Raw genomic sequence first — 26,157 nt, forward strand, 5'->3', positions numbered from 1 at the left:
ATAATCTGATTGAAGGAAAGTCTTTGTCCTGTCATGTAGTTACTAGACTATCCGCACGGATTTGTAAATTTTTTTGATGAATCAAATGAGCTGCTATCAGATTAATAAGGGGGGGGAGATTGCTAAACTAAAGAGGAACGGATTGTTAAACTGAAAAGGGGTGGATTGTTAAACTGAAAAAGGGTGGATTCTTAAACTGAAAAGGGGTGGATTCTTTAACTGAAGAGGGGTGGATTGTTAAACCATGGATTTATCATAGAACTCTGGATACACAACGAGCTGGTTTTTCATCGATTTCTCATGTTCTAGCCTTTTCCGCAGTAATGACATTATTGTTCACTCTCCTCCATTCACTAATAATTTTTCGTAAAATTTTTTATTGCATTTTTCATCAAAACACAGCTATACAATTCCCAAATGAGACTTAAAGATCTCTCAAGAGAGTCAAATGCATCAAATTGATTGCTAGTGATATGTCGTTATGACGTTTCAGGCTGTGAGAAAGATGCGACAAACATGCTATGTATAACAAATTGAATGTTGACACCAGAAAATTTCAAACTTCCACCTCGCCGAAACCACCGTACCACCGCGTGCCTCCAAAAGATATTCATATCACTATGAAGCCAAGATACTCTAGTCTAACATATGTCAATCCTAGCTCTTCCCAAGAAAAGATTGGAAAGATATTGCCAACCTTATTTTCAGCGTCATTCTAGGCTTTTTACTCAATTTTTCTTATTTGATGAAGTTTTTTTCACATTTAATTTCATAAATGTATTCGTTAAGCTTTCTTGCTTTCATCTTTCATTTTCAAAGTTGCATCCGGTAAATATACATAAACAAGAAGGTACAGGACTTTTTCAGAAATGTGATTATTAAACATTTTTCAAAATCAGGGACCTTCGAGCCGCCATGACAGTTGTCCTTTGTGGACAAAGCTAGAACATCGATTATTTTCTAAAACAATGGAAAGACAATAGTTCGCTCTCCACCGTTTTATTTGATGTTTATCCAGAGTTCTATGATAAATCCATGGTTAAACTGAAAAGGGGTGGATGGTTAAACTGAAAAGGGGTGGATTGTTAAACTGAAGAGGGGTGGATTCTTAAACTGAAGAGGGGTGGATTCTTAAACTGAAGAGGGGTGGATTCTTAAACTGAAAAAGGGCGAATTGTTAAACTGAAGGGGGGCGGATTCTTAAACTGAAAAGGGGTGGATTGTTAAACTGAAAAGGGGTGGATTGTTAAACTGAAGAGGGGTGGATTCTTAAACTGAAAAGGGGCGGATTCTTAAACAGTAGGGGTGGATTGTTAAACTGAAGAGGGGCGGATTGTTAAACTGAAGAGGGGCAGATTGTTAAACTGAAGAGGGGTGGATTCTTAAACAGTAGGGGTGGATTCTTTAACTGAATGGGGCGGATTCTTAAACAGTTTTTGGTCAGTAAAATACGCTGGGGCGGATTCTTTAACAGTTCTGTTCACTGTTAAAGAATCCAACCAGCGACCACGATAACCAGACCTGATCCCAAAATTTCTTTAAAAACATTTAAAACTTACTGAATATCTTAATCAACAATACTTTGAATCTAGAAAGTAAGTTGCAAGCTTTTTTGACCAACATTTTCAAACAATAAATGTAAAATGCCTTTCGCGAACTTTCAAGATGGCGGACGCACGCAAAATGGCGGACAAAGCAGCAACAGCCAAAAAACCATCGCCAAAAGATACTAGAGTAACAAGAAACAGCTCAAGCAGCCTCATAAACAGAAATTCAACTTCTTCTACACCAATCAAACAAAACACACCAAAGAAACACAACAAAAATCAAGAAAATATCGACACTGAAATATCAACAAACCAAACTAAAAACAACAACGATGACCAACTTTCACCATCACAACAAATATTCAAGCAAAACGAAGAGATCATCCGACAAAATCAGGAAATCTTCCAGCAAAATCAGAATATCTTACAACGGATGACAAACTTAGAGCTTAGTACAGACAGACGCATCAACGAACTAGTGGATGCTCTTACAGACATGAAGGGCGAGTTAAAGGGAGTGATCGACTCACAAGACTTCATCAACAAGGAACATGAAAAACAGAAGCTGGAATTATCAAAGGTAGAGACCAAAATAAAATCTCTATCCACAGACTCAAGTCAACATGAGTTAAATATAAACAGACTTAAAAACGGAATGAACAACACAGAAAGATCCATCACTGACCTTCATTTCCTTGTCAACGACCTTGAACAATACGGCAGAAGGGAAATGATCAATATCTCTGGAGTTCCTAGGAAAAATAATGAAAACACTGACAACATTGTTCTGGATATCGCTAACAAAATTGGCGTAGAGTTGGAAGTTAAACACATCGCAGCCAGTCACCGCACCTCATCCAAACGCACCGCACCCATAATTGTCAAGTTCACATCTCGGCGATATAGAAACCAGATGTGGGAAGCAAGGTGGAATCTGAAAAACGTGAAAACAACTGAAATCGGATTTAACGAAAACAACTCTATTTATTTTAATGAAAGTCTGACAGATTATAACAGGAAAATATTCAAACAAGCTTGGGACAAACTAAAAATACCTGGACATTGTGACAGAGTAACAACAGAAAATGGAATCACGTATGCATGGCAAACCCACAATAAGGAACACAAGAGTGAGAAAATGATTTTAAGAGATGAATACGACATTACAAATCTCATCCCTAAGAACAAGAAAACTACCTAAACTTTCTTTCAATAATATGCTACAATTATATTTATCCTTAACTTTCCTCTCTGGTCACCATGGCTTTTGACACTTTGCCTGAAAACTCAATCTTAAAAGAATCTGCAGTATGTCACGTCTGTGACCTGCTTGTTTTTAACAGTGGTGTTTTTTGTGAACTTTGTCATACCTGGCTCCACATCAAATGCATCAAAATCAATCAAAAACACTACAAAAACCTAACCAATTCACCATATCCATACTTTTGTCATAAATGTCTTTCTCATGAACTTCCTTTTCTGGACATAACCTTAAACAATTTAAAAATAGAAAACTTTAACTCATGTTCTAAGGAAACAATCAACCAGTCATGTTTTAAATGTGAGGAAAAAATAACATCTAACAAATTCATCTACTGTAAACTAGGTAATCACCCTTTTCCATTCCACCTGTCATGCACTGACACTCCTAATCTAACTGATCTAAACTATAAACTTTGGTCATGTTCTAAATGTTTAAATTTCCCTTTTCAAGACCTAGATGACATACTACTTAATGACATGTTAACTAATAATCATTTTTTTATTAAAAATAACAAGAAAAATATAAATTTTGAAGACAACTTTGAGCAATTTAAACATCTTGATAAAGTTAATCTAAATTTTTGTGGTGGTGACACCAACGAAGAATTACTTAACTTTGAATACTATCAAGTTGATAACTTCATTAAAATGAAACAGAGTCTTGACTCTAACTTTCTTTCTACTTTCCACACAAATATTCGCTCGTTCAACAAAAATGTTGAACCACTTGACGATCTGTTATCTATTTTAAAATTCAAGTTTGATATCATAGGACTTTCAGAGACTTGGAATACAACCTTCAACAAATTGAACGAATACACAATTGATGGTTATCATCCTTTCGAAGGTAAACCAGGTACAAGCCAAAACTCTGGTGTTGGATTTTATATCAATAAATCAATTGATTTTACAAGGAGAGAAGACTTGTCAATTTCTGTGACAGGTAAGAAATGCAATTTTGAATCATTATTTCTTGAAATCAAACTTGAGTCTGAACACGTCCTAGCTGGTGTAGTGTACAGGCATCCAAATGGCTGTGTCAAAGAATTCACTGAAATTTTTGACAACAGAATCCTCAGAAAAATTAGGAGGGAGAAAAAGAAAATTTTTATCATGGGTGATTTTAATATCAACCTTTTACACACTGAGTCTCATCCAAACACTGGACTTTTCTTTGACACCTTGCTAACAAACTCAATGTTTCCATACATAACTCAGCCTACAAGATTCACAGGAAAAACACACACCCTCATTGATAATATCTATCACAACGACATTTCAGATGAGTGCATTAGTGGTAATCTCATTCCTCACATTACTGATCACCTGCCCAACTTCTTAATGATCCCAACAAAAAGAACAAAACCTTTAAAACCCAAAAAACTCAAACGAGACTTCTCAACCTTTAACATCATGGATTTCAGAAAAGATTTCTCTAACATCAAATTCTTAGAAAAAATTACAAGCATTTCAGATACTAACCAAAAATACAATTTCTTTCATAAAGGTCTAGACCTTCTTTTTCAAATGCATGTTCCTCACAAATTCGTCACAAAGTCAGAAATGAAAAGGCAAGAAAAACCTTGGATCACAGAAAATATTTTAAAGAAAAGCCAATACAAAGACTTTCTGTATGGCAAATTCATGAAAACAAAATGCACAGAGGTAGAAAGAGAATATCAAGTTGCTAGACAAGACATAAAGAAGGAGACTAGAAAAAGCCAGTTCCTTTACATGAGAAACAAATTTTTGAGCACAGGAAAAAACATCAAAAAATTCTGGGAGAATATCAATGCTTTTTTTGGTAGAAAAAAAACATCTAACTATCCAAACACCATGACTTATAAAACCAAAAACATCAGTGGAAATTTCAACATTGCCCAAGCCTTCAACAATCACTATTCTGAAGTAGCACCTAATCTCATTAAAAAACTACCGAAAAATTCTGACTCAAATGTTTCGAAATCAGCACCAGAAAACAATTCAAGTTTCCTTTTTCAAAAAACAACAAGATACGAAATCTTAACCCTCCTTAACAAACTCGACAACAAGAAATCCAAAGATTTATACGATTTTCCAATTGATATTATTAAAGCAACTGCAGATTTAATTGCTGAACCACTCTCACACATAATCAATCACTCAATAAAAGGTGGAGTATTCCCTGAGACACTAAAACATGCAAAAGTTCTCCCTCTGTTTAAAAAAGGACCTCGGGATGACATCAAAAACTACAGGCCTATCTCCGTACTACCCCTGTTTGACAAAATATTCGAACAGGTAATGCACAAGCGACTATCAAAGTTTCTCGACAAAAACGAATATCTTGACAAAAACCAACATGGTTTTCAAAAGGGTAAGTCCACGTCTTCTGCTGTTCTTCAACTGAGTCGAATGATCAAAAAATCTCTTAAAGCCAAAGAATATGGTTGTGCTATCTTCTTAGATCTTGCCAAAGCTTTTGACACAGTTAATCACCCTATTCTGCTACAAAAACTTCAAAGATCTGGTGTTCGTGGTCCCATCCTAAAGTGGTTCCACAGCTACCTTTCCAACCGTCTACAAACAGTGACCATAAATCAAACAAAGTCTGATCCCAAACATATTTCTCATGGAGTTCCACAAGGATCTGTGCTGGGACCCCTTCTATTTTTGATCTATATAAATGACATCTCTCTAAACACAACTCTTTCAAGCATTCTTTTCGCAGACGACACTTGCCTATTTCTTAGTGACAAAGATCCTCTCAGGCTTCAAACAACACTGAACTTGGAATTGGACAAAATTTCGAATTGGCTTGTATGCAACAAGCTTACACTAAATGTTTCCAAGTCAAACTTCATACTATTTTATGGGAAACACAACAAACTTAAAGATTTTAATTTATTTGTTTCAGGCGAAAAGCTCAAAAACACCAGTAGTTGTAGATATCTTGGAGTCATTGTAGATGAGAAACTTAATTGGAAAGAACACACAAAACTGGTAAGCACCAAGATCAAACAAGGGGTAGGTATGTTACACAAGGTAGGTAGATACATCTCAAAAAGAAATCTAATGTCTTTGTACTATGCCCTAATTCAATCCCACTTAACATACTGCATAACTTCATGGGGAAGCCCAGAAACCCCTGGGTTGAACCAAATTAACAAAATCATGGCTAAAGCTCATGCCTTCATTAACAACAAGGTTGAAAACAATTCTATTTTGAATGTCGAATTCAAACCACTAAACATAAACAGTTTATTTAAACTTGAAGCTTGCAAACTTGTACATAAATTTTTAAAAAAAGATTTAACCAAATCATTAATCGATCTATTCACTTGCCATCCTCGTCCATATGACATCGACAACCCAGCCAACCGTAATGACAAAAACAGCGTCTTTGTTATTCACTCTAATAAAGCTGATTGCCCGGTCATGTACCACGCCCCTCTAGTGTGGCATCAACTTGATTGTCACAACATTGCTGAATTATCTTCGCATTCCCTCTGTAGTCACCTTAAAGATAGGCTATATAGAACACAGTAAAACATTGATTATCGATTGTGTATATGCTTTATTTGGTTTGTTCTATAACTTGAGCTACTTTATCTTAAATTTTTTATTTTTTTTTATTATTGCTGCTTTAGACTTTTCATTTGTGCGTGTAAACGTTATTCTGCCCCTGAGGCAGTCATTCCTTTAGTTTATTATTATTACGAAAACGTTCCGTAATATTTTAAAAGTTTCCTGTAATATTTTTAAAGGATTTTATACTGATGAGTGGCGTAGAAAGCTCCCATTTATGAGCTCTTTTCACTCTCAGGTTTTTATTCACTGTAAATAGTACTACAAAAAGCGAAAGAGAACTTAAACTTAAAACTTAAACTTAAACTTAAACTTAAACTTAAAAATTCCCGCCCATTATCCGCCACTTGCAAACATTGTAAAACCGAAGTCAAAACACGAGGGAAAAGATTCAGTCGCCATCTTGGAAGGAAGCCATGATAAATAATCTTGACAAGCAACAACTTTAAAAGGCAAGTATATGTAATGTTTTTTTTTTCTTTTGCTTTTATTGTTCTAAGGTAGGTTTTTTGCTTTGAGATGCTTTCAGTCATGAAGAGTTTTTCACAGATTTGTCTGTTTGTTTTTGTTTTAAAAGCTATGTCAAATGTAGCTAAGAAAAGCCCCAAAAAAATCAGTCTCTGTTCTAATGAGGTGCACAGGCCAGCTCTGGTCTTTATTTGTATTTGGGGGAAGGGAAATGAAATTTTTCATTTTTTCCACTTCTTAAATTTGGAAAATATCCTTTCTTGCAAACAATACTGACCGTGTTTTATGGGAAGTATTTGCTTATCTCTGACCGTGGTTATGGTAAGAGATGAAAGGTTCAACATGATTCTCTTTTATCAGAAGTTAAAGAAAATTATGAACTTTTAGTCAAAATATTTAAATATATTAGTTAAGAGGAAAGTCAAATTAATTTCTATCGTTGTTGATCTCTCATGCATATAATACTGACCGTGTTTTATGGGAAGTATTTGCTTATCTCTGACCGTGGTTATGGTAAGAGATGAAAGGTTCAACATGATTTTCTTTTATCAGAAGTTATCAAAGAAAAATTATGAACTTTTAGTCAAAATATTTAAATATATTAGTTAAGAGGAAAGTCAAATTAATTTCTATCGTTGTTGATCTCTCATGCATATAATACTGACCGTGTTTTATGGGAAGTACTTGCTCATCTCTGACCGTGGTTATGGTAAGAGATGAAAGGTTCAACATGGTTCTCTTTTATCAGAAGTTAAAGAAAAATTATGAACTTTTAGTCAAAATATTTAAATATATTAGTTAAGAGGAAAGTCAAATTAATTTCTATCATTGTTGATCTCTCATGCATATAATACTGACCGTGTTTAATGGGAGGTACTTGCTTATCTCTGACCGTGGTTATGGTAAGAGATGAAAGACTCAACATGGTTCTCCATTGCCATTAAATTTAATGACTTTTATAAATCTATTTATTATCTATTTATTATCTATTTCTGGCTCATTTCTGTTTGTTTTAAAGTGTGTACTAACCACTTGGGAAATTGTTTCTTTGCATTAAAAAGAAAGCAAAAGGACAGTATACCTTAAGGGAAGAAATTTTAGCGAGAAGAAATTTTCGCGGAAGAAATTTTCGCGGAATTTAATTTCGCGAATTTGGGTGTAATTCGCGAAATTAAATTCCGCGAAACAAACCAAAATTGTTAAATCGCGAAATTTGAAATTCGATTTTTTTTCTTCTTCTTTTATTTTGTTGTTTTTGACCAGGTATTACCAAAAAATATGGACACAATTGATTTTTAAGCATTATAACGTGTATTTCTTATCAAATATAAACAAATATAAATAACTCCGTGATGTTTAAAAGTTAATTTAAGTTGATAACTTCTTCTTAATCGCGAAATTAAATTCCGTGAAACTTTTGAAATCGGCTGATTCGCGAAATTAAATTCCGCGAAATTTGCCATTTTGAAACTCTGATTCGCGAAATTAAATTCCGCGAAAATTTCTTCTCGCGAAAATTTTTTCCCTTAAGGTAGATCATGAAATGACATGTGCATGGATTTTCACTCAAAATTTCAAAAAATCTGAAAACAAGTTTTCATTCCATTTCTTCAGGTTGGGATGTTCAAGAGAAAACTCACTATAATGGATTCTACTTTCAGGCAGAAAAAACTAATGGTAAGCAAAAGAAACACTTTTCCTATTTTCTATCTTGGATCTGAGCTGCCAAATTTTATGTCCCATCTGTACAGTACACTACAATCATGGACAAAAGTTTGTAGACAAATGAAATTTCAGTGAAAAATGATGAGAAATAGAGCAAAATGACACTTCAATGTGTCTGATTTTCAATGTGTCTTTTGAAGTCGTTGCATTGCTTTTGAATTGCTTTTGAGGGAAGCACAAGCAAAAAATCAGCGTTTTGATACAGGTGTAAGCCAGTTAATCAAGCCCTTGTGGTTAGCACTTGTGGTTAGACTGCAGTGGGTGTCTTTGAATGAACAGCTTTGGATGGGTTAGGAAAGCACCCAGAACCTCTTGGGAACTTGTTTTTGATCGATATTGAAGTATTTTGCAAATATTGCAGAAGTCTACAAACCTTTTGTCCATGACTGTACAAGACATTTTAAACCTAACTTCGCCAATCATATAAACTAGCCAATCATTGGGCTGTTAGTAAAATGTTTCAGTTATAATAAATGTTTTACTTCCATTTTCAGGAAAAACTATATGGTTGACCCTTTCCTCAAGACACCTTATACTATGAAATGACGCTGAATGACGCATGATTATCCTTATCGAGTCTCTCCTGGATTTCTAAGTCACAGTTTTGTTCTCAAGAGATACTGGACACAAACATGAAAATGAAACAAACACCCTTTGGAAATCAATAAACTATGAGAAACTCAAAACAGTACACTAAATTTAAATATCACGAGCAATGATGACAATCACTACATCGAATTTAAGTAATTGATAATTATCTGGGTTTAATAATGTGTAATTTGAGACACAATTTGATAGTCGTTTTGGTCAATATGCAGTGAATATTTCTTGTTTTTATCAATAATGTAATGATTTGTCTGCATAAGAGCCAGTCTTTTAGATTAGACTAGTAAAGCCTATAAGATCGAAAGATTTTTGGTATTTTTTAGGGTTTTAAGGATTTTTTTGGGATAATTTAGGTTTTTGGTATTTTTTGGGATTACTGGAAACTTCTGAGGTTTAAGATTTAGTTTTTTTTAGATTTTTTGGGGTTATTTTGGAAAAGTGAGCAAGATTTTTTCGAGTTATTTACCCCTCGATGTAAATTCATTAAGTTGTCTGTGTTAGATTGAGACATGGTGTCCTATGAGTCATTTGGTTGCTCAATTTTAACCACCCCCCCCCTCAGAGTTTGGAAACCTTTTTTATTGTCCCCATACCTTTTCAAAAACATTACCAAAATCTAAGAGTCCTCAATCTCATGCGTTTTGACCTAAAATTGGAATATTTGAAAAAGTTATTTGTCAACTACAGGGATGTTTTATAATATTTTTCTAAATAAGTGCATGAACTATATTTCAGTGAATATAAAACTTGAAAATCTTTACGGTTTCCACCTACAATCTTTTGCAAAATATGTGAGACACTTTACAAAAAAGCAACCCCCCTCCCCCAAAACAATGTTGTTTATGGAATCAAGCTGTTACTGCACTCAACATTGTTTTGGGGGAGGGGGGATCTTAAATTTGCTATATTTGCAAGGTGTCTCATGATATTTTGCAGAAGATTGTAGAAATCTTTGTAAGCGCCTAATTGCTCCGGCCTAGGAGCCTTTAATTCTCTCTTCCGACAACAACGACGTTCAAGGTCAAGACATTTTTTTTTGTTTATCTAATCCGATGATCTATTCCGATTTAATAAAAACGGATTATTTGGATTTCGATAATATTGCGAAAGTATAAGATGGTTGCCGAAAGTGGGCTTGCTGCAAATCTCAGTGAAAGATATCATTTTCATCATTATTCATGATGTTTTGGACATGATTTATGAGAAGTTTGATGCATACTGGTCCAACAATGTGGAAAGACTTTGGAGAAATTTTGGCCATGAATCGTCAGCTGCTCGAGTGCTTAAAATCTTGCATATGGCAAACTTCTCTATGGAGGCACAAAATCATAAAACTTGTAACTTGACAATGGAATGAAACTTTCAAACACACATCCATTGGAATTCGAAAGAGAATACTAAAATTACAACATTACAGTGCAAATTTGAAAACGATCTGATCCTGTTTTGTATTCATCATTTTTTGACTGGGCGACCGTTCCTTTTGATTTTTCAAACCTGACACAGATATTTTACAAACATATCGCTATGAGAATTCAATAAAGGAGACTAAACACAATTCCTGTGTGAATTTGAACAAGATTGGAGAAATTTTCACAGTATTATGGCTGAAAATGATCGTTTTTGGACTTTGTCGTAATTTCATCACGGCTGGCGACCGTTCCTTTTGATTTTTCAAACCCGACACAGATATTTTACAAACATATCACTATGAGAATTCAATAACAGATACTAAAACACAATTCCTGTGTAAATTTGAACAAGATTGGAGAAATTTTCACAGTATTATGGCTGAAAATGATCGTTTTTGGACTTAGTCGTAATTTCATCACGGCTGGCGACCGTTTCTTTTGATTTTTCAAACCCGGCACAGATTCTTCACAAACATATCACTATGAGAATTCAGTAAAGGATACTAAAACACAATTCCTATGTAAGTTTGAACAAGATCGGAGAAATTTTCACAGTATTATGGCTGAAAATGATCGTTTTTGAACTTTGTATCGTACCGTCAACTGCTCCAACTTGGGACTTGTTGATATCTGGTCTGTATTTTCACTTACTGTAAAATCGAAAGAGAAATCGTGTATTTTTTAATACGCGGTTCATTAAACTCAAATCTAATGACTTTTGAGGTTCGGTGAAATGTTGGTGGAATGGCCCTCCCATATTGCGTAAGATAGTCCCAAGTTGGAGCAGTTGACGGTAATTTAATCGCGGCTGGCGACCGTTCCTTTTGATTTTTCAAACCCGGCACAGACTTTTCACAAACATATCACTATGAGAATTCAGTAAAGGATACTAAAACACAATTGCTGTGTAAATTTGAACAAGATCGGAGAAATTTTCACAGTGCTATAACTGAAAATGATATTCTTTGGACTTCGTCGTAATTTCATTGGCTGGGGCGACCGTTCCTTTTGAAGATTTTTCAAACCCGAAACAGGTTTTTTCCAATTATACCACTATTTATTGCATACACACTATTGTACCATTTTATTTGGTTTATCCTACTCTCACCCAAGTATTATCCCAACAGAAAAAATAATGCTAGCTAAAAGCCCGTGGCCTCTAATTTGGCTATTTCTCTCCCCGAAATTTTGTCTGGACAATCAAATCATAAACTCGGAAATATTGACTGACTTCTAAATGTTTATCTCATTTAGCTCCAATTTTGAACTTTTTAGTCGAGGATGAGTTGGCGGGGGTGGGGTTGATTCTTTAGGCAAGAAAGTGCATGTGTAATCACTTAGAAGAGCTAAACTTCCAGCTGGTTTATTTATTCGTTAAGATTATTTCTCATACTCGCTCTGCAATAAAACTATTACTTTGCTTCCTGATCTGTTCTGATTAGCAGTTTGTGGGCAACGTTCTAACACAACTAACTCAACAAGCTCATCTTTCACATCTTTTAATCTCTTAAGCCGGAGCTTCCAGCGCAGCTGGTTTATTTTTGTTCCTATCTTGATTTTCAAAAAGGTTTTTCTCCCTTTTGGCACTAAATGGACTTTAATACTCATTATTTCGATACTTTGCAGGCCATATTTTAGAAAGACAAGGCAGCGTCCGTTGGTGGCCAAAAAGGGCACTTTTTCCAGTGTTTTTCCACTAAAAAGGCTGTTTTTACCAATATTTCAAGCAATTGTAATTTACTTTTTCCGATTTTTTTAATGGTAGGGCTTGTAATTTTTTAAATTTTCATAACAGTTATATTTTCAAGAAGACTACGTTTGCTGAATAACAGCATTACTTTCAAAACAGACAATGTTAACTTTTAATCGTTCTACGTTTCGGACGTCCGTTAAAGCAAAAAATAAACATTAGAGTTTTGAACTAATCAAGACTTTTGCACTTAGTTTAAGGGAATCAAAGAAAAATTCACTTGAAATATCACACTTATTATAAGAGATATGCACTTAAAAAGTGAGCACTTGGTAAGTTTTCTGCACTTGTCTATACACTTGGTAAGTGTCAGTGCTCTTAAAAGTCTCCCAAGTGTGTTTCTCTTATTTTAAGAGAAGTGCTCTTATTTTGAGATTTTTTTTCTTATTTTAAGAGTCCAGGATTTTACTGTGTAGGGTTGGCAATAGCATTTCGTTTTCATAATCAGTGAATTACATCAGTAATGGGGTATTGAGGCTCCCCCAGTGGTAAATCTGATCACAACATCAACTGCAAAAAACTTGGATAATGATGCATCTCTTTGAAAAAAGTGAAAATTATGGTTAAAAATCAAATCAAGATCTACTTTTGACCTCTGATCATGCAAGCACTCTAGAAAATATTCCCTATCAAGATATCGCACAAACCGATTGGGGGCCCCAGTATTCAAATAGGTCAAAAAGCTAGTGTAAATGATGAAAAAAAGCTTACTTGTTTGAGTAGCAGCCAATAAACTCTTCTGAGGAGGATTAGTGATATGATCATCACCAAATAGTAATCCATCACATAGAAATTCTAAAAGGAAAATACATGATAACAATATTAATCAAAAATATTAGAGAATATAGACATAGTGAGCATCCCTTTATTGATAACAATTATTTGGGTACAGAAAACCTAAATGAATAGTCTCCCTAACTTAATCAACATTTCAAAACAATCTTGTTGAGAGCTACCATATTTGATAATTATAAAAGTTCACTTGAAACAATACTTACAGCTTTATATATGTTGACATACTGGATGACCATTGCCATGGTAAGATAAGTGAGTAAGGTGATTTCGAATTGTAGGAGGTTCATGGTTGGGATGTTAGGAGATGGAGTGTGGTGCAGTGCAGGTATAACAAACTTCAAGTATGGATTGTTCAAAACATTCCTAGCCCAAAGAAGAATTATATTGTATAAAGAGCACACCACAAGACATTAGACCTTCCAAGGAGAGGGCATTTAGCAGACTCCAGCCATTAAAATTAAATTATGCCCAAATCTGCAAAATCCGCAATAATTAATCCTGGGAAATGTTATCCTATTAAAGTATACCAGGAAATAGTATATCAGTGCTGCGACCTATGCACCATTTTATAACACCCATAGAGAGGGTTAATTCTGGCATAGATTATCTCCAATTGTGGTTAACAATATCTAAGAATGGCCCCAGAGGAGTTTTTGATATGCGCCGACCATTCCAGAGGAATGTACCCCATTCGCACTCATTTTTGACTAAATACTGCGATCTAGATACTTTCGATCACTCTCGATCATGTTTTCTGAAGCAGCGGGTTAGAATCTGAAACCAATTTTATTTTGCCCAATTAAAAGGGGTCAAGCTGGAGTTTTTACAAGGTTTTCGATGATTCGGTTGATCGTTGAATCTTGAGACAAAGGATTTTATTGCTTTTTCTAAAGAACGCGTCATCTCTATTATTTCAAATGACCAATTAGTGAAGTATCTTATAAAAACTCCAGCTCATCCCATTAAAAGACGTGATTCCCGTGCGAAAACCACTTTTGTTTTCTCTGACCAATCAGAATGCACAATATAAACTATTTGAGGAAACCCAGGGTAAACATATACAAAATGGCAGAATAGCTGCAGTAATTACTGAAGCGCCGTCTTGGGAATTGAATGACAAAATTTGGTTGGTTGATATTCTGGCTGCTGCACGCTTGCAATGTGTCATTTTGTCTCATTTCAAAGTACTCAAACAGTTATCGAGTCTGAAGGGTTGTTAAGAAAGTGATCAAATATTTGCAATTTTTTTGATTACTTTGATAATCAAATTTAATGATTAGTACTGTCAACTCCTCTAACTTGAGGCGATTAGTAGAAACATGGGACTGTTGATATTCTGGTCTGTATTTTCACTTACTGTTAAATCTCTTTGACAACAAATTTGTTTTGATAACTCCACCAAGTTTATTAATCATACTTTCTGTCATAACATGTCACAATATCTTTCACTGATAACGCGCCCTTTTTAACTTTTTGTTTTCATTCAAAATGACCAGATGCTGATTGGAGAATTAGAGAACACCCGTCGCCTAACCGCCTATCAGTCGATTAACAAATAGTGAGTGCGTAACTTGCCTCGCGAATGACGTCTAACCCACCATTGTTTTGCCACTAATTTGTTCTTCTTCGTTCCAGACATTTTCGTGTGTTCACTAAGATTTTTTTCATATTTTGATTTAAAAGCCTACTCGGTGCGAAAGAGAAATCGTGTATTTTAATACGCCGTTCATTAAATCAAATCAAATGACTTTGGAGGTTTGGTGAAATGGTGGCTGAATTGTTGTCCCATGTTTTGTCAGATATTCCCCAGTTAGAGCAGTTGACAGTACCGTCTGATATGAAGAAGAAGCCATGACTGATGTAATTAAAGCAACGCTCACAATTAATTCTTCTTCAACGCCATCACGGTATATATCTAAATTTCTGAATTTCGTCCAGAATTTGTGGAACCTTTCTCACTTATATACAAGAAACTTTAGTCAAACTTTGATAATACTTTTGACAAAGTCAAAAGAAGAACTATGAAATAAGGCCTGGGTCACCAATAAGTAATGTTTGCGTCATTTCCAGCCCCAAAATGTGAGTCGGTCGGTCTGTCATCATCTTAAATCATCGGAAAACCGGCTCTGGGCATAGGTTTGTTCAGGCAACATGAATCATCGAGCGTGCGAGCTGCAATGTGATTTTTTTGCATAATCAAAAGCAGTTGAGTATCGCTTTTTAACGCAAAAAATCTTTGAAAATTGCGGATAAAAACCTTAAAGGAATGGTTTGGTAAAAATTTCTATTTTTTTATTATCTGTTCTATTGGATTCTTCTTTTAAAAAGACACACAGAGATATAAACTTTTAAAATGATTGATTATTTGTTTCCTTTAAAATGCTACTCACTTTTGTCAGCTTTTGTATGCCTTTAAACGAGACCTTTTGCTTACGTCACAGAGGCTGTTAAAAACTTGCAGCTGTGTTTACTGAAGTGAATTATGAACCTTTTACTTAGTGAAAAAGTGGTTATTTCTGCTAGAAACTTAAGTAAAGAGTGGTGTAATTATAATAACCTAATAAATTTGTGCTATAATTTTTTTTGAATATTTGCCTAAATGTATTCTGACTCGGAAAGCGGTATATACTCAAGCTACGAAGAATATAGTAGCAGTGGAAACGAGGCAGATTCTGAGAGAGAGAAGATAGAGTAAGCGAGAGAGATATTGATCACCTCATTAACAAGCTGAAGACATTCAATCCCTAACTCTATGAGTACCAAGTACAAGCAAGAGTGGCACTTCTTCATCCGAAGACGAGAGTGACTATGAAACTTGTTCTGAAGATAAAATTGGGAGTTTAGATTGGTGTGAGTCTGAGGGCTGCCAAATCGAAACGAGAGAAATTCATTGTTTGTGTTGTCAGGAAGTTGCAGCTCTAAATGAAAAGTTTGATCAGGGAAACTTTCAGTGCATTATTGACTCGCAACATTTCCCAAAAAGTGTCTTGACGAGGACATTTTCGGAAATTTACTAACTGGTCTTCCTTCAGCAGTCTATGCGGTGCAAGCCCAAGGAGTTTGTGTTAAAAATAAACCAAAATTAAGCTTTACAGCTACAAACAATTTTTACCAGAAAAAAAATTGAAAAGGACTCCCACTTTACTAATTACCACCGGGTCACTGAGACAGAGTTGTCTGAGTTGTCAGAGTTGTCAGACTGGTCAGACATTGGAAAAATAAATGATGGGATTTTCAATTCTCAACATAAATCATACTACCATACTAACTTGTAAATCTCTCTTGAAACAATCATCCTCAAAATGTTAGTGGCACAGTTTCATGCTTTGGGCGGGGTTTTCTCGCTAATTATAGTTTGCAACCACCTTCTGTGGTGGTTGGTGCAGTGTTTCACCCTGGTAGCTTGTACAATGATACTTTCTCCCTTCCTTGTCCTCCCTTGCTCCGCACCAAGGCACGGTGGACAGAAAAGTAAATTTCTGAATCCTTAATCAACTTCACTTGGAAAACAGTCCAAACTAACTATAAAATTGGGATAAAACTAATCTAATCACGTATAAAATATCATTCCTCTGAAAATATATACACTTTTTCATTACTCTTTTCTCTCAATATTCTCTGAACAGCCTCAACAAAACGTCACATACACAAAGTTGCTTTTTAAAAAGGGGCTTTCTGTAAACAAAAGAATTGAACTACATTAAATAAAAAACATTCCTGTAGTTAAATCATCAACAGTGCGTCACAAAGAGCAAAGCACGGAAGCGCTTCAAAAACACCAGCTTTTTTCGAGTTTTGTCTTGTTTACCCAAACGCTTCAATCTTGCGTAGGCTTAGGGGTCAAGACTAGAACCCCCAATACGAGACATTTTTCTGACCAAAAAAGAATCATCATCATCAATTTCGTTAATTGTCAGAACTGGTCAGAATCGTTTACTCACTGGAAATACCCAACTTTCTGACTGTTACAGCATCAGCTGCAGTTTTGTTTGTTTTCAGTTTCATGTTCTTTTGGTCTTTTCAGTTTCCTGCCTTTTGACATTTTTTCAGTCTGGTCTGTGTTTTGTCTTGTTTTTTGCATTTGGAGTTTTTGTGCCTTTTGGCCATTTTTATGTTAATTTTTGTTAATTTATTCATCAAATCAATATTTATTTAGTCAACTTTGCTTTATTTTTGCATAAGTAATTTATAAATTTTTGGTCTGTATTTTACACATCAAAGTGCATAAATTGCAGAGTCACTCTCAGACCTGCTAAATTCATTTCACAAGAGACACTTGAAGGGTGAACATCAAATTCAAATAAATATCATTTCACATTTCACAACATTCACACCCAGGCTAGCTGGTAAGTTTGCTTTTCAGTCTTTGCTTTTGTTTGCCATTTTGCCTGGGTGCTTTCTTTTTGCTTAGTCATGCACTTGTAGGATTTAGGTCGGCCATCTTGGATTTTTTTTCTATTACATTTTTTCAACATAGACATACAAATTATACATATACTCTTAGATTTCATTTTTCAATTCAAATATTCAAATCAATCTTTGTACTGACATATAAATTTCAAATTAGACTTAGATTTCAGACTTATATTTTTCAAACTTATACTTTTCAGACTTAGAGACATTTTGTAAGACTTAGTCAAATTTTTCTCTTTTAGTTTGAACATTCACATCAAGTGTTACGAACACAGCCTTCTTGTCACCCTTCATTGTTTCTGCCCCAACATTCAAACAGCAAGGGGTTCAATCACACCTCAATGCAAACACGACCGAAGGGGAGATTCGACTTCAACTCGTACTCAAAAACTGGTCGTAAAATATCAAAGCCAAAGGAGACCACACCTCCACTTCAAGCAACTTCAAATCAACCCAAGGAATTACTTCCACCTCAATCAACAGATTCACTTCCATCAATGTCGGATCCGCCCCTATTTGAAGGCGACCTACCACTTCCAACTGATGGCGATCTACCTCTCACCGAGATCATTCCACCTCGGACCAGAGTGGACCCACCTCAACCAACTCCAATGGATGTCAAACCACGTGACACTCCACCACCTGATACAACAAATACAGGTACAAATGAACTTTTTCTTCTAATGGCGCAACTTCATGAGGATATCACAGATACCATTGATGACAATCCGGTCGATATGATACACCCTGAGAGGATGAAAGAATGCGTTACAAAGCTAGAAACATTGGTACGAATACAAAAAAAACAATAGAAAGATCAAACTACAATTATCAAAGGATGATTATGAAAAATCATACTCCAAACCATTTACCATGCTGTGTTGTGATATCATTCAATATATTGGACGAGTTAACAAATTCTTCAAAGACAGTAGTGATGTAAACACTGAGATACAAACCAATGCAGACAAACAGAAATCAGATTTCATGTAAGCGAAATTGATCGTTCTATAAACTTTCTCACTGCCTCGATGTTATGCTCTGTCAGTCTTATCAGCAATGTCGATTTAAAGCAACGCAAGACTCTTCTTGAAACCACAAAGTAAAGAAACTGAAGGAGATTTCCAATAAATTACAAGAACTTATTTACTTACGTCCACCGATGGACAAATACAAAGAACTGAAATCATCATATTCCTCTCTGCAAGATAAAAAGGAGGAGTATGAAAAGAAACTTAACAACGAACTCAAGTCGAGAGAACTTGACAAACTCGAAACTTTCAACAAGCGGCGACTGAACATCAAACTCAAATCGTTTAGCGGCTATGATTCTCCAATTGATATATACACCTTCATCGCAGAGTTCAAGAAACTGTATGAGGACTCTGTACCACAATCAATGCAAGCTGAATTACTAAAGAACAATCATCTGGATGGTCAAGCATTATCACTCGTTCGAAACATCGATAACATCCAAGACATCTGGGGTCGACTTAAAAACGTATTCGGCGACCGGCAAGTTTACTTCAACACAAGCTCCAATCGTTGTACAGTATTGAAACCAAATCTAAAGATCCAATGAAAACAATTGACTTTCTTTCAAAAGAACCAATTCTATGAGAGATTAATGCAACTTGCAGCCACTCATGATATGAAAATGAACTTTACTACAGTAACGCCTGAACCAAGTCAGTGTGAAAAACTTGGTGATCAACGAATGATGAGATGGCTTACTCTTACTTGTGAAGAACCAAAGAGCGGCAAGTACAAGTGGAAACAACTGATTGATTTTCTGGAGAAAGAGATGAAAGTTCACCAACAGAAAGCTGCCATCCAAAAATCAAACAAACAACCTGACACCGAAAAACCCAAAGGCGGAGTGTGGTAAAGGAGGTCGATCAACTTACAACACGTTTCCTGACCAATCTTCATGCTACATCTGTGGAGCAACAGATCATACACAAACCAATGGTCCTAGTGGAACAAAGCTAGTACATATTTCTCCTGCAAAGTTTTCGTCGAAATGACTCCAGCTGAGCGATTCAAAACCTTGCAACAGAAGAATCTCTGCTACCAGTGTCTCTTCCCGGGGCCACGACGTGACCAAGGCAAACACAAAGAGGGTCAATGTCAACAGACGTTCATATGCCAGCATCCTTACCATCAACTTTCAAGCCAAGGAAGCATATCCTCGTTTGTGAAGAACATAAGACGAACCAACAAAACCTGGACATCCTAGAACATTACAGAACCAGATGCATCATCCGACAACCTGTGCCAGCCTACTCCAAAGAAATAAAGCTGACCTTCCATTCTGCTACGACTCAAACGATGAGGACCCGGAAGCAATCTTCATGCTACAACCAATCTCTGTCAATGGAAAACAATTCACCATATTTCTGACTCTGGGTGCTACGACTTCATTGTACGTCATCACGCAATCAAAAAACTTGGCAACCGAGCAAATCAACAATATGCTGGTCTATCACAATGGGCGGCGTTGGTGGCATATCAAGTCAAAGCAAGCACGGCACCTACAAAATTGATCTTCCACTCATTGATGGAACAGATGCAACTCTCGTTGGACCATGCTTGGACCAAATCACTCAGAAGTTTCCGACATACAAATTGGACGGTGAAGTCATCAACGACATTCGTAAAGATTATGCCAAATCTGGTGGTGATCCATGCAATCTTCCTCTGGTCCCAAAACAAGTTGGTGGTCATACAGATTTTATGATTGGCATCAATATTCAAGATACTTCCCGGAGGAGGTATTCAAGATGCCATCAGGACTGACAATTTACAGATCATGCTTCAAAAGTCCAGACGGATCAACCGGCGTTATTGGTGGTCCACACCCTGTCTTCAACAACATCAAAGATCACCATTTCAACACCAATAAATTCATCAATGATCAACACGAGCTGTTTAAGTTGGGATATCATGTCAATCCTGACCTTCACCTGCTCGGATACACCAAACAAGAATACCGACATCTTCATTACATCAAACTCAGCCATTGAAGAGAGTCTGAACTTTTCAACCAATCACAAGACGTTGGAAGCGAATTCCAATACAGATGTATCAACTGTCGTGGCTGTAAATCTGTAAGAACTTTCAACAACTGACGAGGTCATGAGTGTACAAGAAGAAGTTGAACAACATGTTATCAATGAATCAATCAATGTTGATGTTTGCAAGCAAAATTCGACTGCATTTTTACCACTTCTACATGACCCATCATTATATCTTTCTCCAAATAGAAAGATTGCACTCCAGATCTACAACCAACAACTGAGACGGCTATCAAAGTACTCCAAAGACAAGGAAGATGTCCTCAACTCAGAGCAAAAACTTCAAACTCTTGGCTACGTGGATTATTTAAAAAACCTCAGCCCAGATGTACAACGTACACTTCGAAACACCAATATCAACAACTTTATTCCATGGCGCGCAGTATGGAAGGAGAACTCAGTGTCAACTCTGTGCCGTATTGTGTTCGACGCTTCAATGAAGACCGGAAGTGGCTTCTCACTCAACGACATCATTGCAAAAGAAGGAATAACATGAATAAGCTCTTAGAAATTTTCCTGCGGTGGAGGGGACACAAGGTTGGTATCCACACAGATGTTGCTAAAATGTATAACACCATACAACTCGATCAAACTCACTGGTGTCTCCAACGTTATCTGTGGGAGAAAATCTCAACCCAGACAAACCGCCCGAAGAGAAAGTCATAAAACCCTTATCTATGGCGTGAAATCAAGTGGGAACCAGGCGGAGCATGCGCTTCGTGAAACTGCAAAAATTTTCAAAGACCAGTACCCGGAAGTTCACAAGATCATAACCGATGATGTATACGTTGATGACTGCATAACCGGTCATCAATCACAGTCAGAAGCCAACCACTTAGCCGACAACTTAGAACTGGTGGTCAATCATGGTGGATTTTCACTAAAGGATTCACCTTCTCAAATCAACAACCACATGACAAACTAACAGCTGATGGTGAGACCGTATCAGTGGCTGGTCTCAAATGGTATCCATTGGAAGATCAAATCAGCCTAGATATCCAAGAATTGAACTTCGCAAAAAAATATCGAGGCAAGAAACCCATGAAATCAAAGAAATACCACTCAATCTCACGCGTCGACAATGTGTCTCAAAAGCATCTGAAGTGTTTGACATCTCTGGACTTCTAACCGATTACTGCAACATTGAAAATGGACCTCCACACTCTCGTCAAACGCAAATGGATTGGGATGATATTCTACCCAACGATCTCAGACATCTTTGGTCATCACATTTCGAAATGATTCAAGAACTCAAGTCCATCAATTCAACCGTGCTATTGTGCCACCAGATGCAGTTAATCTAGACATCACAACTCTCGATTTTGGTGATGCAAGCCAGGATCTAGCATGCTCATCTATCTATGCTCGATTCAAACGAAACAAGGCGACTACTCCTGTCAATTGATCTTCGCCTGCTCCTTACTTGTACCGGATGATATACGCAACCAAGAGGGGAACTGTATGCATCAATCATCAATACCCACACAAGTGAAGTTGTAAGAAAGTCATTCCATTCAACACATACTGGAGCTTCCAAGTTCACAGATTCGCAAATCACCCTCTACTGGATCAACAACACTTCACTACAACTCAAGCAGTGGGTCCGCAACCGTGTAAACGAGATTCACCGACTAACAGACATTACATCATGGAAATACGTCCAATCAAACAACATGATCGCTGACATTGGAACAAGAAGGTGTACAACCATGACCGATGTTGACCAATCCTCCCAGTGGATCAATGGATTCCAGTGGATGACGCAAGAAGTATCAGAATTCCCAGCACTAACCGCCAAAGAATAAGGCTCAGTCAGGTGGAATTGGAACAAGCTAATCGTGAAGCCAAGATTCCTTCAACTCATTCTGTCTATCACAATCAACTAATCACTGATGAGTTTCTCAACAAAACGCAACAAAATACAAGTTCTCCAATTATGTGGTTGACCCAAATCGCCATTCTTTCACCAAAGTTGTGCGTGTCTTCGCAATAATGTTACGTTTCATCAAACTTTGTCGCACTAAAGGGAAAACAAAGATCAATTCTTCAATTAAACCACACATAATCCTTACAAATGAGGAGATATCTCAAGCTGAGAGATATTTCTTTCAGAAGGCTACTCAAGAGGTCAAACATTTCGTCAAACAAAAGGTTGGCAAGATATCAATTGAAAAGGATGGTATTCTTCATCACATTGGTCGTTTACTGCCAGAAGACTCGATTACAGTTGCTGGTAGAATGACATCAACCATGAAAGATCTTACATCAACGTCATTTTGTGTGCCAATCATCGATAAACACTCACCATTGGCTGTCAGCATAATCAACGACATCCACTGGAATAGCACCGTCAAACATTCTGGTGTTGAAACAACTGGCGAGAAGTCCTCAAGACCGCATACATCTTAGAAGGAAGATCACTCGTCAACTTCATACGTTCTTCATGTCCACGCTGTCGCTATATCAACAAAAAGACAATCGCTGTGGAAATGGGACCACTTTCACAAGACAACCTCATCATCGCACCTGCATTTTACATATCACAAGTGGATCTTGCAGGACCATTTTCAAGCTACTCGCAACATCACAAACGCACTACCGTAAAGATATGGCTGGTTGTATTCTGTTGCGCAACAACAACTGCTGTTAACATCAAAGTAATGGAGGATTACTCTACTACGTCGTTTTTGCAAGCCTTCACACGTTTCTCCTGTCAGGTTGGATATCCTAACAAACTTCTGGCAGACGAAGGAGGTCAGCTCATCAAGGGCTGCGAGACAATGAAACTCGACATTGTTGACATCGCATTCCAACTTCATCAAGATCAAAGAATCAACTTTGAAACATGCCCAGTTGGTGGTCATAATCATCATGGCCGTGTTGAGAGGAAAATTCGTGAGGTCAGATCATCCTTAGAAAAATCAATGCACAACGAAAGACTTTCAATCATACAGTGGGAGACAATGGCAGCCATCCTCACAAACTCCATTAATGATGCACCAATAGCTGTTCGAAACGTGAAAAGAAACTTCGAAATGGGAGACTTGCTAACACCCAACCGCTTAATCCTTGGGCGAAACAACAATCGTGGCCCAAGTGGTACCTTATCTGTTCAAAATGATTATGACAAGATTATCCGATCGAACCAAAAGATCTACAACGCTTGGTTTGACTCATGGCTAGTGTCGCATGTTCCAAATCTTATTGAACAACCAAAATGGTTCAACTCAAACAAGCACGTCAAGGCTGGTGATATCGTTCTGTTCACAAAACAGGATTCCGTCATTTCATCCACGTATCAATATGGGATTATCAAAGAAGTGAAAGTGGATCGTGATGACAAAATACGAAAAGTTGTCGTTGAATACCAAAATTCATCTGAAAATGTAAAACGTCTGACTACAAGATCTGTGAGATCACTGATATTAATTCACTGTGTTGATGAACTAGATCTATCTAAAGAACTTTTCAAGTGTTCAACTTGAATATAATTATGATCAATGGGAAAATTCAAATAAATTGTTTTTTCAAATACAAATATATTTTTCAATTCAATATTTTTGTGGGGGGAGTGTTACAGCATCAGCTGCAGTTTTGTTTGTTTTCAGTTTCATGTTCTTTTGGTCTTTTCAGTTTCCTGCCTTTTGGCATTTTTTCAGTCTGGTCTGTGTTTTGTCTTGTTTTTTGCATTTGGAGTTTTTGTGCCTTTTGGCCATTTTTATGTTAATTTATGTTAATTTATTCATCAAATCAATATTTATTTAGTCAACTTTGCTTTATTTTTGCATAAGTAATTTATAAATTTTTGGTCTGTATTTTACACATCAAAGTGCATAAATTGCAGAGTCACTCTCAGACCTGCTAAATTCATTTCACAAGAGACACTTGAAGGGTGAACATCAAATTCAAATTCAAACTCAAATATCATTTCACATTTCACAACATTCACACCCAGGCTAGCTGGTAAGTTTGCTTTTCAGTCTTTGCTTTTGTTTGCCATTTTGCCTGGGTGCTTTCTTTTTGCTTAGTCATGCACTTGTAGGATTTAGGTCGGCCATCTTGGATTTTTATTTTCTATTACATTTTTTCAACATAGACATACAAATTATACATATACTCTTAGATTTCATTTTTCAATTCAAATATTCAAATCAATCTTTGTACTGACATATAAATTTCAAATTAGACTTAGATTTCAGACTTATATTTTTCAAACTTATACTTTTCAGACTTAGAGACATTTTGTAAGACTTAGTCAAATTTTTCTCTTTTAGTTTGAACACATTCACATCAAGTGTTACGAACACAGCCTTCTTGTCACCCTTCATTGTTTCTGCCCCAACACTGACTAGTCTATGAAAAGCGCTCGCGCGGCGAATAGAATATCTCACAAATTAATGCATGCATAAAACTGACGAAATCTTTTCTTTTTTATGCTTAGGTGATGTCACCATAGATCCTGACTTCACAATGGAGAACCAAATTTGGAAATGCATAATTATTACAAGCGGCCGAGAATATTTGTGTGACGCAAAAATTGCGCGATAAACGAGGTGCTAGAAAAACACCCATTGAAAATTGAAACTAGGAATTTATTGAATATAATAAAACTAATGAAGTATCAAACTTTTTGTTTTTTGTAATTATATAAATTCATAATTTTTATATAAATACTATTTTTTGAAAGTCAAAGGACAATTAAAGTGAATTTAAGATGATTGGGTGGATATTTGACGAACGGGCGTTTTGCACGTCCCGAGATCGGAAACTAAACGAGAGAAAAAGACGGGGGCATTTTAGTATGTAATAGTAATTCTATGTTCTATGTTCTTTTTTTCTCATTTTTCACAAATGAAAAATGAAATTTTGATTTTTGAACTAAGAAATATAATGTATTATATTATATTTGATTCAAATGAAGCGTAGGGTAAAATGGCGAAATGCGAAAATCGATTTTGGCAAAATCTATTTGAAAAATGACCCTACAAGATTTGACTATATCTTTTCATTCCATGAAGAGATTACTTTCAAATAAAAAATATATTGACAATGAATGGGTAAGCTTTTTAGAAATCTAAACATAAATTGCATAGCTTTTACCAAAAAATAGCACTTTAGGATCAGAAACAGTCAAAAACCAGCTTTTTCCAATTTTCTTCGAGTTACAGGAATTAATTCCTTGTTTGTTTTGATCTGAAATTTTCAGTAGGGGTGGCCAACATAGTTCCCTTGCTCATATCAGGGGGGGCCGAGACAGGGGTAAGAGAATTAAAGTTTCTAAGTAAAATCTTAATTATCACCCAAAAAATCAAGTTGTCATTATTTGCCATTTTCTCGAAAAGTTGTCATTATTTTTCCTCCCACTTGAGCAGAGAACAAAAATTTTCGAAGTTGATATCAAAACAAACGGCCTGCAGCTTTTTTAGATTGTTAACAACCTGAACGGCCCTCTAGTAGTCTTTACCGTGTGAATTTAATTTTGTCATATTGTGGAGATAACATTATATAATTCTCTAGCGGGAAGAAAAAGATTT

The 26,157-nt window shown here is 36.1% G+C and overlaps 2 protein-coding genes and 2 long non-coding RNA genes across 5 annotated transcripts in view; 3 read left to right on the forward strand and 1 right to left on the reverse strand.

The window, feature by feature from the left end:
* Positions 1 to 26,157, reverse strand: part of LOC136820410 (transmembrane protein 39A-like) — a 36,734-nt gene that overhangs the window by 9,727 nt on the left and 850 nt on the right. For both annotated transcript variants that reach the window (XM_067076594.1, XM_067076593.1), the window contains exons 2-3: positions 13,337 to 13,496; positions 13,050 to 13,133 (exon numbers count right to left, since the gene is read on the reverse strand). In XM_067076594.1, coding sequence (XP_066932695.1) covers positions 13,050 to 13,133; positions 13,337 to 13,420 — 168 coding nt within the window. In that variant the 5' untranslated portion in view covers positions 13,421 to 13,496. The remainder of the gene's footprint in view (positions 1 to 13,049; positions 13,134 to 13,336; positions 13,497 to 26,157) is intronic.
* Positions 1,666 to 2,748, forward strand: LOC136820407 (uncharacterized). Its single transcript, XM_067076590.1, has one exon. The coding sequence runs from the start codon at positions 1,666 to 1,668 to the stop codon at positions 2,746 to 2,748; it is 1,083 nt and encodes a 360-aa protein (XP_066932691.1).
* On the forward strand, positions 6,742 to 9,967 carry LOC136820411 (uncharacterized). The gene is made up of 3 exons (XR_010848575.1): positions 6,742 to 6,829; positions 8,460 to 8,522; positions 9,065 to 9,967. It is a non-coding gene; the product is annotated as an uncharacterized lncRNA (long non-coding RNA).
* Positions 24,529 to 24,927, forward strand: LOC136820406 (uncharacterized). Its single transcript, XR_010848574.1, has 2 exons — positions 24,529 to 24,586; positions 24,898 to 24,927. It is a non-coding gene; the product is annotated as an uncharacterized lncRNA (long non-coding RNA).

This window comes from Clytia hemisphaerica, unplaced genomic scaffold, assembly GCF_902728285.1.
Source record: "Clytia hemisphaerica strain Z4C2 unplaced genomic scaffold, Clytia hemisphaerica genome assembly, whole genome shotgun sequence".
NCBI classification, from domain to species: Eukaryota; Metazoa; Cnidaria; class Hydrozoa; order Leptothecata; family Clytiidae; genus Clytia; species Clytia hemisphaerica.